Source organism: Chelon labrosus, assembly GCF_963514085.1.
Source record: "Chelon labrosus genome assembly, chromosome: 12".
NCBI lineage: Eukaryota > Metazoa > Chordata > Actinopteri > Mugiliformes > Mugilidae > Chelon > Chelon labrosus.
Window position 1 is genome coordinate 18,346,520 of NC_140345.1, and position 14,917 is coordinate 18,361,436.

General features: G+C 41.3%; 1 protein-coding gene across 2 annotated transcripts; it reads left to right on the forward strand.

Moving 5' to 3' along the window:
- Window positions 1–3,217: 3,217 nt before the first annotated feature.
- On the forward strand, window positions 3,218–14,905 carry washc5 (WASH complex subunit 5). Of its 2 annotated transcripts, none has more exons than XM_084557514.1 (29): window positions 3,218–3,475; window positions 4,370–4,663; window positions 4,780–4,925; window positions 5,139–5,223; window positions 5,414–5,514; window positions 5,813–6,005; window positions 6,538–6,690; window positions 6,791–6,904; window positions 7,222–7,393; window positions 7,693–7,817; window positions 8,127–8,256; window positions 8,586–8,698; window positions 9,032–9,198; window positions 9,570–9,645; window positions 9,766–9,876; window positions 10,314–10,454; window positions 11,407–11,487; window positions 11,631–11,732; window positions 11,904–12,083; window positions 12,240–12,364; window positions 12,498–12,660; window positions 12,760–12,862; window positions 12,945–13,024; window positions 13,123–13,226; window positions 13,453–13,582; window positions 13,685–13,781; window positions 13,869–14,022; window positions 14,140–14,227; window positions 14,463–14,905. In XM_084557514.1, exons 2-29 carry the CDS (start codon window positions 4,478–4,480, stop codon window positions 14,517–14,519), a joined length of 3,477 nt encoding a protein of 1,158 aa, XP_084413640.1. In that variant the 5' UTR covers window positions 3,218–3,475; window positions 4,370–4,477; the 3' UTR covers window positions 14,520–14,905. The 2 variants fall into 2 exon arrangements, with proteins under 2 accessions (XP_084413640.1, XP_084413641.1); XM_084557515.1 differs by having other exon boundaries at window positions 3,218–3,471.
- Window positions 14,906–14,917: the final 12 nt, after the last annotated feature.

A 14,917-nucleotide genomic window follows, 5' to 3' on the forward strand; every position in this document is an offset into this window, starting at 1 on the left:
GTGGTGCCCATCTTAATTATATGGACGAAAATGACAATTCAGGTCTGTAAAATGTGAAATTCATTTTGTACAAAGGGCGAGGAGTTTCTCCAGAAAATGCGAAAGAAGAAAAGGTGCATAACTGATGCGACTGACATGTAACAAACACACAGAAAGTCAGTGAACACAGGTTCCAAATTAGCCAAGTTTTTTAGTCATGCTATCAGGGTGCCTTTGGGTGGAATGTGTGACTTGCCTCTCTGGTTGTCTCTGGTCAACACTGAGATACCTCAACAGCAGTCATGACATTTTGTAGACACATTCATAATGGCACATTCCTTGAATTTGACATTTGGGCTTTTATGGAGGGCCTTGAAAACCACTGGATGGATTGTGGGAGGAGTCCTCACTTTTAAGCCTTATTATGCCAGTGTTCTAAGCTAAAAGGATGAATATTATAGATGAGTGCCATCGTGAAGAAGTGTAATTGTTGGTCTTATGGCATTTGGCATAGTTAAAAATATTTTTTTTTTGAATTCATTAGTTTCAAAGTTCAAAGATGTACAGTTCTCTGAAGACACATAATTAATACACTGATCAGGCATAACATTATGACCACATAATTAATACACTGATCAGGCATAACATTATGACCACCTTCCTAATATTGTGTAGGTCTCCCTTGTGCCTCCAAAACAGTTGAGACTCATCAGAGAATGGACATGGGCCTTCTGAGGGTGTCCTGTGGTGTCTGGCGGCAAGAATGCTGTTAGTGGGGGGCTTTGGGTCCTATGGGTTGAGGGGAGGGGCATCTGTGGATCATCCCAGAGATACTTGATCAGTTTGGGATCTAGGGAATTTGGAGGTCAGGTCAACACCTTGTGTTGCCATCAAGGAGTGTCATTGCTATGGGGTGGGGGTGCCTGGTCTGGTCTAAGTGGGTGCTACATGTCTAAGTAACATCCACATGAATTCCAGGTCCGAAGGTTTCCCAGCAGAACATTGTACTGTCACAAGATGGTGAATGTTATTTACTTCCTCTGTGAGTGGTTTTAATGTTGCGGCTGATCAGTCTATATGATACAATAAAGGCCATCAGCACAGGTTATTGATTTTTGCAATACATATGACAACAAACAAAGTTAATAACATGCATGGTATTAAACACGAACCATACATGGCAGCTAATTTAAACAGTAAATTGGTTTGGTACATTGCTCTGTGAAATAATTGCTCCGACGTGAAGAGAAGAGCAAGGCCGTTTGCATCCTGTCTTGAGAGGAGCCCGCAGTGAGCGGCTCTCTCTTCAAGGGCCTGAAACGAGATCAATGAGGAAGAATAGCAGTGGGACTGGACTACAAATTGAGCAGCCTTTAATCACCTCACACAGTTCCAAGTTCCAGGCATGAAAAGGTTTAATCACTAGTCAAGCTGAATAGAGTCAACTTGCCGCTAATAAAGGGCACACGGGGCCTGAGGCGACGCATGCACACACGTGTACGTTTGCTAATGCATCTAGTCACACACACACCACACACACACACACATCCCTGTCCTTGCATTTGTGCATTTTAGCACCGAGAACAGAGCTTTAAATGACCCTCCTATAGCTGCTGAATACAGATAATGACCTCCAATTTATAAATCTCTGAGTTAGTCTTGACAAAAAATGGTTTTCTTGATTCAGTGTGTTTAACACAGTAGGTCATAGTTAAGAGTTTACCATGATTTCTCTGCATATTCAAGAATTTCACTGATCAGTGCTACTCAGTCCAGCTGTTACTACCAGACTGCTCAGGGAAAGCGAATCAGATCTGTCAGTGGTCTTAATGTGCAGAGACATCAGGGTCATTTGGTCACTTTGCACTCGACGGCTAAGCGACTACAGCAAACATGTTTGGAATATTATTTCGTTGGATCAGATCGCACTGCTGCTGTGTGTATAGTGTGCCTTCTACCTGCATATGAATCACCACCAACAACCTTGTGCTTTACAATAATAACAACTCTCCAATGAGAACCCATGAAGACCAATCAGGATAACAAGAACAGAAAACCCTCATGGCACCAGAGGGTTAATAGAGAAGGTATGTAATAAGAGACCTCATTAGTGAAAGCCTTTCATGATGCTTCCCAGGAAGCCCATATAGCTGACCCAGGTGCCGCTGAGAATGTGACCTTGGCGTGACGGTAAACGGGTAATAAATCCAGCGGCCGCAGGGACACAGTGTGTAGTTTGTGGACAGCCAGGTCAACGAGCAGGCGAGCCATGAATCTAAATTGCATCCGTCTTCGTCTGTCTCCCTCTCTTGTCCCCGCTATAAAATGCATTGAAATAATGGCTTTCCAGTGGCACGGCGAGATAAGAAGCGAGCCATTCAGGGGCGCCGAGCTCACCTTGCCATATGTGACACGTCTCGTCTCACATTTTCCCTGTCATTCACCACTCTGCGCTAATGACTGAAGGCAAAAGCGTTGAAGATAATCTGTAAAAAATACCCTAAAGCAGACCATCTTTTGCATGTCAAAGATAAAACCCAATTAAGATAATGCGGCAGCGCTGAATCAAAAGATGTCCAGCAATTTTTACCACATGAAAGATGAATAATGGGGACACGAAGATATCCACCGGTTCAGGATTGAGATGAACCACGGTGCCACACAGAGGGGTGAACGGGTCAAACAAACAGCTCTCACCATATGATGCCGTTAACCTCTGGCTCACACTTCTTAAAGGAAGTGGCTGCCATCATGTTAGACTTATTGGCAATAAAACTCCAATCCAATCAGAATTTGACAGAAGCATGAGGGCAGATGCTTATTCATCCGTGCTGACCACATGTTCATCATGCAGGTTTTGTCAGTCGTTGTGCGGCTAGATCAAGTATTTACAAGCAAAGTTAATTATTATTCTAGCAAGTCTGATGTTTGTTATACAGATGAGGATGGATAATGAGTATATTTTAGGAGGATATTTAGTCACTTGAAGGCCTGAGGAGTTTACATGTCTTCCCTGTGGTTTGATCTCTGAGGCAGTGGGTTGGTTTAATTTCTCCTCCATAGTTTAGCCCTGCAAATCACTGCATCCCTGTGGAGCCACAAATCTGCTCACGCGTGACCTCAGCGTGGCGGAGTAGCAGCGAGATAAATCAAATGAGGCTGTAGTGGATCTCTGTCGCCACCTAGAGGCCACAATGCAAACATCTGTGCCTGTGATCGTCCTGACCCGTCTGCAGAGGAGGCATGGCCGACTTTTTAATTAATGTAAGTACATTTTACTCATTATTTAGGCTTATTTACATTTTATCACTTCGTTTTGTAAAACTGTGAAGAAATAAAACTTCCTGAAGTACAGTATATTTGCTTCCGGTGGACTTCAAAGTTGTTCCCGCTCGTCTCCGGCGCGCCGACTGAAGAGAATCCAACATACCCAGCAGCCAAGTCATGTGATTGGTCATGAGGAAGTAAACAGGAAAGAGGAGCTACACAGAGGCAAGTATGTTATCTTATAGTCTTATACTTTTTTTTAAAAAAATGCCTCATTCTTTGAATTCAGACATTAACATGCAAAAAACGTCAGTTGTCCAAATAGTGTTTGAAATATTTCACATGTCGTGCGTCTTTCACGCTTAAATGAAAGTAGCTAGCTACAGTTAGCTACATGCTAACGTTAGCTTGCTGGTAATGGTTTAACACATGACTGGATAATAACTAAACTCCGCAAATTCTGGTAGTTATTTTCAATGAAAGTGGACGATGTTAACATGTCAGAGACGCAGACAAGATTAAAACATGTTAAAATGATCGTTATGAATACGAATAACTGACTTATTAGAAGTATTATGTTACATATGCTGCACATTTGCTAAAAATAATGTAATAAGCTATTATCTAAGCAGCTTGTAAAGCTGTTACTGTTTGGCTGGATGAGTTAGAGTTCATGATAATTTTCAATTTTTTATTATTTTTCTATTCCTATGTTGAACTTGTGCAGATAGTTTCTATAGGCTGGGTTGGCTATTTTCAGTTGAAGTGTTTAAGTCAGCTGCTTTTATATATATATAATATGGAGGGTAATGGTCACGGCCACAGGGACAGTCTAAGAAATTCAGGATTTAACTTCGTGAATGCTGTTGACTCACAGTCATGGAGACATCTCATTCTGAATAAAGACCTGAACTCCTTACAACTTAACTCTTAACACTAATAAAAATGAATGCATTTCAATATTACATTCCTGCTCTAAATCTTACCTTAATGAAGGCTATGGTATTCAGCATTTGTTTAACACAACAAATTGTTTCAGTTTTTTTTTCTAAAGTATACTTTTTAATTTTATTTCACTTAACTAAATGGTTTGTCTTTTTTATCTTGTTTTTCTTTTTTTCAGGAATATTTGGATAATTTCATACAAACAAAACGCAGTGTCAGCGTGCGCCTGCTTTTACATCCTCCCCCTCCTCCTCCTTCTCCTCCTCTTCCTCCTTCTCCAGCCGCTATGGTGGACTTCCTGGCAGAGAACAACCTGTGCGGCCAGGCCATCCTCAGGATAGTTTCCAGAGGAAATGCCATCATCGCCGAGCTCTTGCGCCTCTCTGACTTCGTCCCTTCAGTTTTTAGACTCAAGGACAAAAGTGACCAGCAGAAATATGGAGACATTGTCTGTGACTTCAGCTACTTCAAGGTGAGAATTAGAGTAGCACTCCCAAAACCGTTTTATCCTATTGCCTTTGATGGGCTGTCGTGACTTTTCAAAAAACTGTTGCTTTGCATTGTTTCACTGTGTTGGTTCCTCTCCAGGGTCCTGAGTATTACGAGGGGAAGCTGGAAGCCAAACCGGAGCTTCAGGACTTGGACGAAGAGTTTAGAGAGAACAACATTGAGATTCTCTCGAGGTTCTATCTGGCTTTTGAGAGTGTCCACAAATATATAGTTGATCTTAACAGGTAAGACAGCACGGGGATATTTAAGGCTTTAGTTCACTAAGTCCTTAAGAATACAAAAATGTGTTCATCCTTTCCCTTTCAAATAAATAAACATAATCCTTGACCTTGAGGCAGACTCTTTCCCTCTTTTGTGATTCTCAAGTCACAAAACATGATGGAGAAAAAAAACTGTATAAAAAGATGTTATTACATTATTTTTTTCCTCCTATCCAGATATTTGGATGACCTCTATGAGGGTGTTTATATTCAACAGACCTTGGAGACTGTGCTACTGAATGAGGATGGAAAACAGCTCCTGGTAGGTAACATAAGTACAAATGAGTTTTTATTATGTGACGCTACAAAGCAAGTCAACCTTACACATATGCTAACATCTTAAGTTGCCTTCGTCACTGATTCGCAGATTAACGTGTATGCCCTTAATCGACACCTCGGATCTAACTGAGAAGAGACTACAAAAGTTGATTGTGTTTTCTTTTTCCACCCAGTGTGAAGCTCTCTATCTGTACGGAGTCATGCTGCTGGTTATTGATCAAAAAATTGAAGGGGAGGTCAGAGAGAGGATGCTGGTTTCCTATTACAGATACAGGTGCGCATGTGACTCACACACTCCCACGCATCCATAAGCACTTTTCTTTGTGACTCACATGCTCCGTGCACTCAGTTCACCTGTTAGACAGTGAGCTCTCCCACTGCAGAAGTTGAGTCATTTACTTACCTTTGTACATAGGTTACCTCCATGCCAGGTGCACAGATGAACACACTCACTAAAGCTCTACGCAGAGCCATGCTGAATGGAATGAAACATTTTGTATCGCCATGAATTAACAACACTTCTTCCAAATGTTGGTAGCAGTTTTAAGCAGTATTTTGTCTTCTTTCTTTAGTGCCGCCCGCTCGTCAGGTGACTCCAACCTCGATGACATCTGCAAGCTCTTGCGTAGCACCGGCTACTCCAGCCAGCCCGGAGCGAAAAGACCAGCCAACTACCCAGAGAGCTACTTCCAAAGGGTTCCCATCAGTGCCACTTTCATCAGTATGGTCATTGGGAGGCTGCGCTCAGACGACATCTACAACCAAGTGAGAAACCTTTGGTCAAATACAGTTAATAAACCTAACAAATGTTGTCCCCTCAAATTACATTTGTTAGAGATTTTTGAGACCTTACCGTAGAAATCTGTCAAATTGATTCTCTGTAGCCAAGTCATTATTTGAGCAAACATAACTGAAATGGATCCAATGATGTTTCCATTTGTCTTATGTGACAGTAAGTTCAACATCTGTGTATTCAACTTTTCCAACTTGTTAATCGATATAACTTTCAGAATACTCAGTATCAGTTATCATTTTCATCCACTTATCCAACCATTTGTCTTTTTCTGTCCTTGTTCCAGCCTCTTACACTTCGTATAACACTATCAGTAGAGGGACCTGTGTAACACAGAGAATGAGGAAAAAGTCCGCTTATCATAAAACACTGCAGATATGCCTTTAAACTTGAAAAATGCACCTAAAAACTGAAAAGAACTTCAGGCATTTCTTTTGAACAATGAATACAAATGAGTGTAGAAAAACTTCCTCAGACAAATAATTTTTTTCTTCTGTCCGCCAGGTTTCTGCTTATCCTCTACCAGAGCACCGTAGCACAGCCTTGGCCAACCAGGCAGCCATGCTGTACGTCTGCCTCTACTTCAGCCCCTCCATACTGCAGACCCAGCAGGCCAAGATGAGGGAGATCGTGGACAAATACTTCCCTGATAACTGGGTAAGACATTTGTTGGACGGTAGAATTGTTCAGGGTCACGCTGAGTGTAATGTAATGTTTTGTCTCAGTTATGTTAAATGTTTATGTTGACTGTCTGCAGGTTATCAGTATCTACATGGGAATCACAGTGAACCTGGTGGAGGCCTGGGAACCATACAAAGCTGCCAAGACCGCTCTCAACTACACACTGGACTCTGCGAACATTAAAGAGCAGGTATTAAAAAATGCATTAGCTTCAATGTCACAGGGTCTTCTGATTCTTTAATCTATTTTCCTTCAGTAATCTATTTTATGCATGCGGGCACAGATGACTGTGTCCACAGAATTTGTAAGTCAGTCGCTGTGACTTCTAAATGAAAAGACAGGGAGGGACTCAGAAAGGACATTTTTGAACTTTTTTTGAAAAGACAACTGAAAAATCTTTCATACAGACATTTCCAGTCTTCCTAACAACCTCTCATAGTGAAGGTATGCATATTTAATTGTCCATTAATTTTAGAAGCATATCATCACTATCATCACCGTGTTTAGGCCACTCGGTATGCAGCCAGCATGGAGAGCCTGAGGCCTCAGGTGCAGCAGCTGCTGAAGGAAGGTTTCCTGAGGGAGGAGATCATACTGGATAACATTCCCAAACTACTCAACTGCCTGAGGGACTGTAACGTCGCCATTCGCTGGCTGATGCTGCACGCTGCAGAGTCGGGTGAGAATATGGAGCAGATTCTTCCTTTAAATACCTCAATGTACATAAATAAATAAATCCTCAAGTGTGTGTGAGATTGTAACTGATATCCAAACACGTCAAAGTCAAGGAATATGAAAAAATGCAGATTATAATTATTTGTCACATTTTCTGTATTAGCTGAATGAATGAGAGGTTACTTACTCTGTGTGTTCCTATATGTTCCTACAGGACAAACTTGGCCTTCTACTGTAGAAAAGTGATGTTAATAAAAATAGGCTGTTGATTTGCAATTAACTGAAACATCTTGTGTCTCGTAGCCTACGATCTAAACAACAAGCGACTACGTCAGATCAAGGACCAAGTGCTCAATGACAAGTACAACCCCAGGATCCTGTTCCAGCTGCTGCTTGACACTGCTCAGTTTGAGTTCACACTCAAAGAGGTGACACTTTTTCATCAATAACGTCAAGGATGATGAAATAGTATGGGAGAAGTTAATGGAAATTGTTCTTTGAAGCACAATTTCTTCTTTTTAAGACGGTGTCGGAGTGTAAAATCAATACCTGATTTATTCCTCACACTGTGCTTCTCGTTAGGTGTGTCCTCCCTGTTGTTTATCAGCATACAGTGAAACAGCATATGGCTAGCCAGTCTATCATTAGGAGGGGACAAAAATGTAACGTTCTAATTGCACATCTCATCTGGCTAATCCTTCCTTGCCGACTTAGCATCTGCGCTGTCCCTCTTCCAGATGTTCAAGCAGATGCTGTTGGAGAAGCAGATCAAGTGGGAGAGCTACAAGAAGGAGGGCTCAGAGAGAATGACTGAGCTGGCCGAAGTCTTCTCCGGTGTCAAACCTCTCACCAGGGTGGAGAAAAACGGTGAGTCACGCTGCCTGGCCAGGGTGAGGTGAAGGATTACACACAGAAAACAAGTGGTTTTGACCACAGGAGCTGCAGCCATGTACCGTTTTATACCTTGAGTGGCGTGGATTACTTTAGCGCACAAAAGCTTAAACATACCTCAAAGGTGTTCAGAGAGGCAGGGAAACATGAAGGTACACAAGCAGAGAGAGAGGCGGATTAAAATGACATCAGTCATGCTTACATTTTACTCTAACCGATAAACACATGTGGCCAAACCACCACTTGTGAGCACAATTTGATAACATTTTGTGGCTGTTTGTTCCACTTGTACAAATCCTTCACAGAGAATTTACAGGCCTGGTTCAGGGAGATCTCAAAGCAGATCGAGTCTTTGAACTACGAGGACTCTACGGCTGCTGGGAGGAAGACAGTGCAGCTGATTCAGGCTCTCGTCGAGGTGAGCGGGACGATTTTATTTCACCATGGATTTTCATTTTCATATTGCTTCAGTTTAAACTAACTTTGCCTCGTGTAGAGTTAACAAATAAAACTGATATTAAATATATATAAATAGAAATAAGAATGCGTAGTAGAAATGTGGTCTCATTTTCTGCTGTATGTCCCTTATTGTTATCTTCCCCAAATTTGCAAATGCTGCGACATAGATTGCCACTAACAACACAATCAACTATTCCCTCATTACACTCTTTTTTTTATTTTAAGGTCCAAGACAATAACACTGCCACTACAGTTATGCGTGTCTATAAAATGTTTTCCTCTCGGCCTTCAGGTCCAGGAGTTCCACCAGCTTGAGTCCAACCTGCAGGTCTGTCAGTTTTTGGCCGACACGAGGAAGTTCCTGCACCAGATGATCCGCACCATCAATATCAAAGAAGAAGTCCTAATCACCATGCAGATAGTCGGAGACCTGTCTTACGCATGGCAGATAATTGACAGGTACTTACATGCTGATAAACTATTAGTCTTTATACAAAATACTCACCATATAGGAGATTAATTTGTATGGTGTCATACATTAATGTACAAGTTTGATTGCCTCACGAATAGCATATTTTCTGGCATATGTTTTGCCATCGCTGCTTAAAAGCTCTTCACTACTGTACATATAGTTACAGAAGTGTTTTTTTATATGGCCAGCCAAAAAACAGGTACACATTCTGCTTAGCTTTCTGTATTGTAAACCATCAGAAAGGCCACAGAGCTGCAGTTGCTTTGACTTTGATATAACTCACTCATGATTTATCTGTGTTGTCGATTTCACCAGTTTCACCTGCCTCACCTGCCTCATGTTTTATTCCATTCTGCAGCTTTACATCCATTATGCAGGAGAGCATCCGAGTCAACCCATCCATGGTCACCAAGCTGAGAGCTACATTTCTGAAGGTGTGTTCAACACGCTGTTAAAAGAATAATAAGAATTAATAAATGATTTCCCATAACTGGGATTTGATATGAAATATTCCTTGTGATTTTAAAACTATTATTTTGTGTTTGTGTGACCAGCTGGCATCTGCACTGGATCTTCCATTGCTGCGGATCAACCAGGCCAATAGTGCTGACCTGCTGAGTGTTTCGCAGTTTTATTCTGGAGAGTTGGTGGCTTATGTCAGAAAGGTACAGTAAGATGCAGTATTGTCTGCACCTGACATCTTAAAAAACCAGCCAGACTGATCAGCACACAAGTGTAAATGGCTCACATTGGCGTAGGCTACGTGCGTAGGTTGCCTATGTCCGGCAGTTCCCTGAAAGAGCCTTAAGAAATGAGCTCTGAATGCTGCCCATTGTTGTACAGTGTCTGTGCAGTAGCAGCTACAATAATGATTCATTTACTAGAACCATTTGTTTAGTTAATTTTGCCCAAAAAGAAGTAATTAATAGATGTGCACCTTTAGATTGCAGCTGCATGCTGTGTGACTTAATGCTAGCAGACTTTTCATCATGTACCATCTGCGTTTTAGGACTAATTTCAATCACCCTGCCTTAAAAATCCCTGAAAATACATGAGATTTATATTGAAATTCTGAGTGGGTCTTTTATCTTCTGGCTTCCAGGTGCTGCAAATTATCCCCGAGAGCATGTTCACCTCCCTGGCCAAAATCATCAAACTTCAGATCCATGACATAATGGAGGTGCCCACTCGGCTGGATAAGGACAAGCTGAAGGACTACTCCCAGTTGGGGGCTCGCTATGAAGTAAAACAACTCTTGTGGTTGACTCCTGCTCCTTGAGCATTGTTCAGACTGTCACTGAGGCAAAGAATATTAATAATAATAAAAAACTCCAGATATTTTATAAAATGAGGAACATAGATGAGAGGCTTCATGGTTTTCTGTTTTGATGTCAACTCATCTGCTGTATTCTCTCCATTTCTGAGTAGTTTTCAATCGTACCCCGCAGCTTTTGATGTGAAATACAAATGAGAAATGAAAGCTTGATGTGGAGACAGATTGTGCTGAGCAGGCTTACTTGAACTGCATTAATTAGAATTTGGACTACTGAAGTTGCATTTTCATTTTTGTAAGGCTTAATTTGAAATGCGGCCGAACATCTGAAAAAGATTCAAATTTAAAGTTATTATGCAAATGCGTCTTTTACTAACATTATTGTTGAATACCTTTTAATTAGTTTATCCCAATATATTCTTATTAACCCTTTAGAAAAAGACTTTTTTACTTTAAATTTTTCATTTTCATGGAGAAACTAAGCTTGATTTTCATGGATTAGTGAATTTGCCATATATGGTTCCTTGCCCTCAAGTGGTAAACAACTGTAAACATGTATTCAGAGCATTAGAACATAAGTGCTGATTCAGGCACTTGTCAACATTCACATTATCACATTAGACAACATTAGACCACTTCTTCGTGGTACCTAATAAAGCAGTTATGCTCAGCGTTCACGCAGAGGTGGACCTTGCAGACCACATTTGACCCTGATTTGACCCGAGAATGTTGCCTTGATCTTTGCTGATTGGCTGCATGAAAACCACATGCTTCTAAACCTCACTGAGAGGCACAGGGACGCAATTTGAAATGTGTGTTGACGTTACCATATATGGTTCCTTGCCCCATAAAGGGTTAAATTGATTAATTTTCTGTGGATTCTGCCTGTGCCTAAACATCCTTTTGCTTTATGTGACTGCAGGTGGCGAAACTCACTCACGACATTTCTATTTTCACTGAGGGCATCTTGATGATGAAGACTACTCTGGTTGGGATCATTAAGGTAAACGCTGTGATAAAGTTATTTGGAGTTTGGAGTCAGGTTTCTGTCTACATTGTAAGCAGCGCATTCTCGTTATTTCCAGTGTTCAGGGTTTGGTTCTGGCCGGGTACAGGTTGCGCTATTAACATGCTGTGATGTTCTAGGTGGATCCTAAGCAGCTCCTGGAGGATGGCATCAGGAAGGAGCTGGTGAAAAGGGTTGCTTATGCTTTGCATAAAGGCTTAATCTTCAACCCCAAGGCTAAGGTGAGATATCAGATCAATGAACTGCTGATAGCTGTATGTGTATTTTAAAACATTATCAATCTACAAGTTTCTGGCACCAACAACTAACACCATATTCTCATTGGCTCACTATTTATAACCTGAAATATAAAACATGAGACTAAACCAGAGTATAATGTCCGACTCTCTCAGTCCAGTGAACTGATGCCCAAGCTAAAAGAGATGGCAGCCACCATGGACGGCTTCTACAGGTCGTTTGAGTACATCCAGGACTACGTCAGCATTTATGGCCTTAAGATCTGGCAGGAGGAAGTGTCCCGCATTATCAACTACAATGTGGAACAGGAGTGCAACAGTTTTCTCAGGACCAAGGTCTGGATGAACACCATTTGCATGCTGTGTGCAGTTTTTGTGAACAGGCCTGAATAATTAATGTACCTTTCATCAAAGTTTAATCAGAAGGAAATACTCTGGTTGATTGGTTGGTTATTGCTAATAGGAATTGGCTTGTTCTTTGCTTGCATTTAGATCCAGGATTGGCAGAGTGTGCACCAGTCCACCCACATTCCTATTCCCAAGTTTCCCCCTGTGGATGAGTCTGCCACCTTCATTGGTCGTCTCTGCAGAGAGATCCTCCGAATCACTGATCCAAAGTATGTCGGAAGGCCTCGTTGCTGAAATCCTACTGAAAGAACAACTAAACTTGAACCTGAAAATGGAGATAAACGGTTTGGTCACATACTGTATATAGGTGCCAAATCTAACCTGAGATACGTTTTCATACAGGGTAACATGCTACATTGATCAGATGAACACCTGGTACGACATTAAGAGCCACCAGGAGGTGACCAACAACAGGTTGTTCTCGGAGATCCAGAACACTCTGGGTACATTTGGCCTCAATGGACTGGACCGCCTCCTCTGCTTCATGATTGTCAAGGAACTTCAGGTAATCAGCGGAAACCCTGAAATCCGAAAAGCCTTTATCATATCATCAGCACACATTTGCATTTAACTGAGTATATTTGCCACCTGTTTGTGTCATCAGAACTTCCTGACGATGATTCAGAAGACCATCCTGAAGGACAAAGCTGTGGTGGATGTCTTCAAAACCATGCTGGGTGCTGTCAACCCAATCCAAGGCATTGTTGGTGAGTACATGAAATCTATAATAGTGATCTGATGTGTTATATTCCTTGTACACACTCTGTTCATTGTTTGTTGTTGCTGTAGCCAATGCCAACAAAGTGTACAGCAGTGCTGTGGCCAAGTCCCAGAAGATCTGGGGTGGATACCTGGAAGCAATCATGAAGGTACTGGTCCATGTTGTTCTCCCGTGCAAATTTGCTATGAAGAGAAGATGACATTGACATAATGGAAGTGCCTGTGTTGTTGTTTTGTTTTTTTATAGGTTGGTCAGATGCAGATTCTCAGACAGCAGATTGCAAATGAGCTAAACTACTCCTGCAAGTTTGACTCCAAACATCTGGCTGCTGCCCTGGAAAACATCAACAAGTCAGTGAAGTCTTAGCAATATCTCTATAACTGTGTCTTTTTTTGTTGGTTTTGTTGATTTATTTTACTGTATGCTGCTGTTTCTCATGGTTTATCGGCTTAAGTACAAGACTACTAAATTGCTGTTGGCATTCAAGAGAAGATATTTGACTTTGCCATACATGAAGCATACATGTAGAACAATGACAAGCTAATTGTTTTCCTTTACTTTTTTTTTTCTTGCCAGGTCTCTGCTGGCAGACATTGAGGCCCACTACCAGGACCCATCCCTGCCCTACCCTAAAGAGGACAACACTCTTCTGTATGAGATCACTGCCTACCTGGAGGCCGCCGGCATTCACAACCCACTCAACAAGGTTGGAATTTTATATGCATTGCTATCCACATAACGATATAGCCTTGATCTCACATTGTACCTGGAGTAAAACTTATTCATTCTCTGTTTATGCTTCACTCAGATCTACATTACCACCAAGCGCCTTCCTTACTTCCCCCTCATCAACTTCCTGTTTATTATTGCTCAGCTACCTAAACTTCAGTACAGCAAAAACCAAGGTGGGTTTCTTTTCTTTCATTGATAAAACCATTGCTGCGTCATATGTCTTATCAAACTGATTGGGAACTGTTTTGTGTTTTTGCCAGGAATGACCTGCAGGAAAGCAACAGACCCAGTTGACTGGCCTCCTCTGGTGCTCGGCCTGCTCACCCTGCTCAAGCAGTTCCACTCCAGATACACACAGCAGTTCTTGGCCCTCATTGGCCAGTTCATCCGCTCCATCATGGAGCAGTGCACAAGGTAACAAAAGAGACTTCTTTTTGATATCAGTCATCTTGTTTCTTATTGCTGGATACTAAACGCACCCTGTTATAGCTCACAAACTTAAATGTGTGTTTCCATTTGTTCTCATTATAGTCAGAAAATCCCTGACATGCCTTCTGATGTGGTGGGGGCTCTGATGTTCCTTGAAGACTATGTGAAGTACACAAAACTGTCACGGAAGGTGGGACAACTTTCACATGATAACTACTGATGCTGTATAAGATTGTGTTTCTAATTTAGTGTATTTAGAATGTGTTACATATTTAGGTCTAATACTCTGTAGCTGTGAGATAATATAAAACAAACTGTATAATAAGACTCAATTATAAATGTTTTTAATCACCATATCTTGTAAATCTCTATCTTCTGTGTGATAATAACCCATATTTCTCTTTATTTCTTTCTGTTTTCTGAAGGTGGCTGAAGCTCACGTGCCCAGTTTCATTTTTGACGAGTTCAGAACAATACTGTGAAGATCTGGATGAAGCGTTTCATCTGAAAAATGTTGTTTTTGTTGCCATGGGCTGTTTTTTTTCCCACAGTAGACATTTTGACTATAAAGCACAGGTGTTACCAGTAACGTTAACAATTGCTTTGTTCAAGTAAGCCGGGGCAGAGAGTCGGTGTGCACTAAACTAACAAAAGTAGCTAAATGGAATTCAGCCATTGTTACTTTGATTGTCTGTGCGTTTTCTACAGTGTCATGTCAGATGTGGGGGCCTGTTGAACTGGTTACTTGCATTTCGTTGTTTAGACTATTAATGTGTTGCACTAATAATAGATTGTACATAATTACCTTGCCAAATTTGTCTACTACCACTCTGTGCCATTTATAAATGAAAATCATTAATAAACACAATTGTTCATTAAA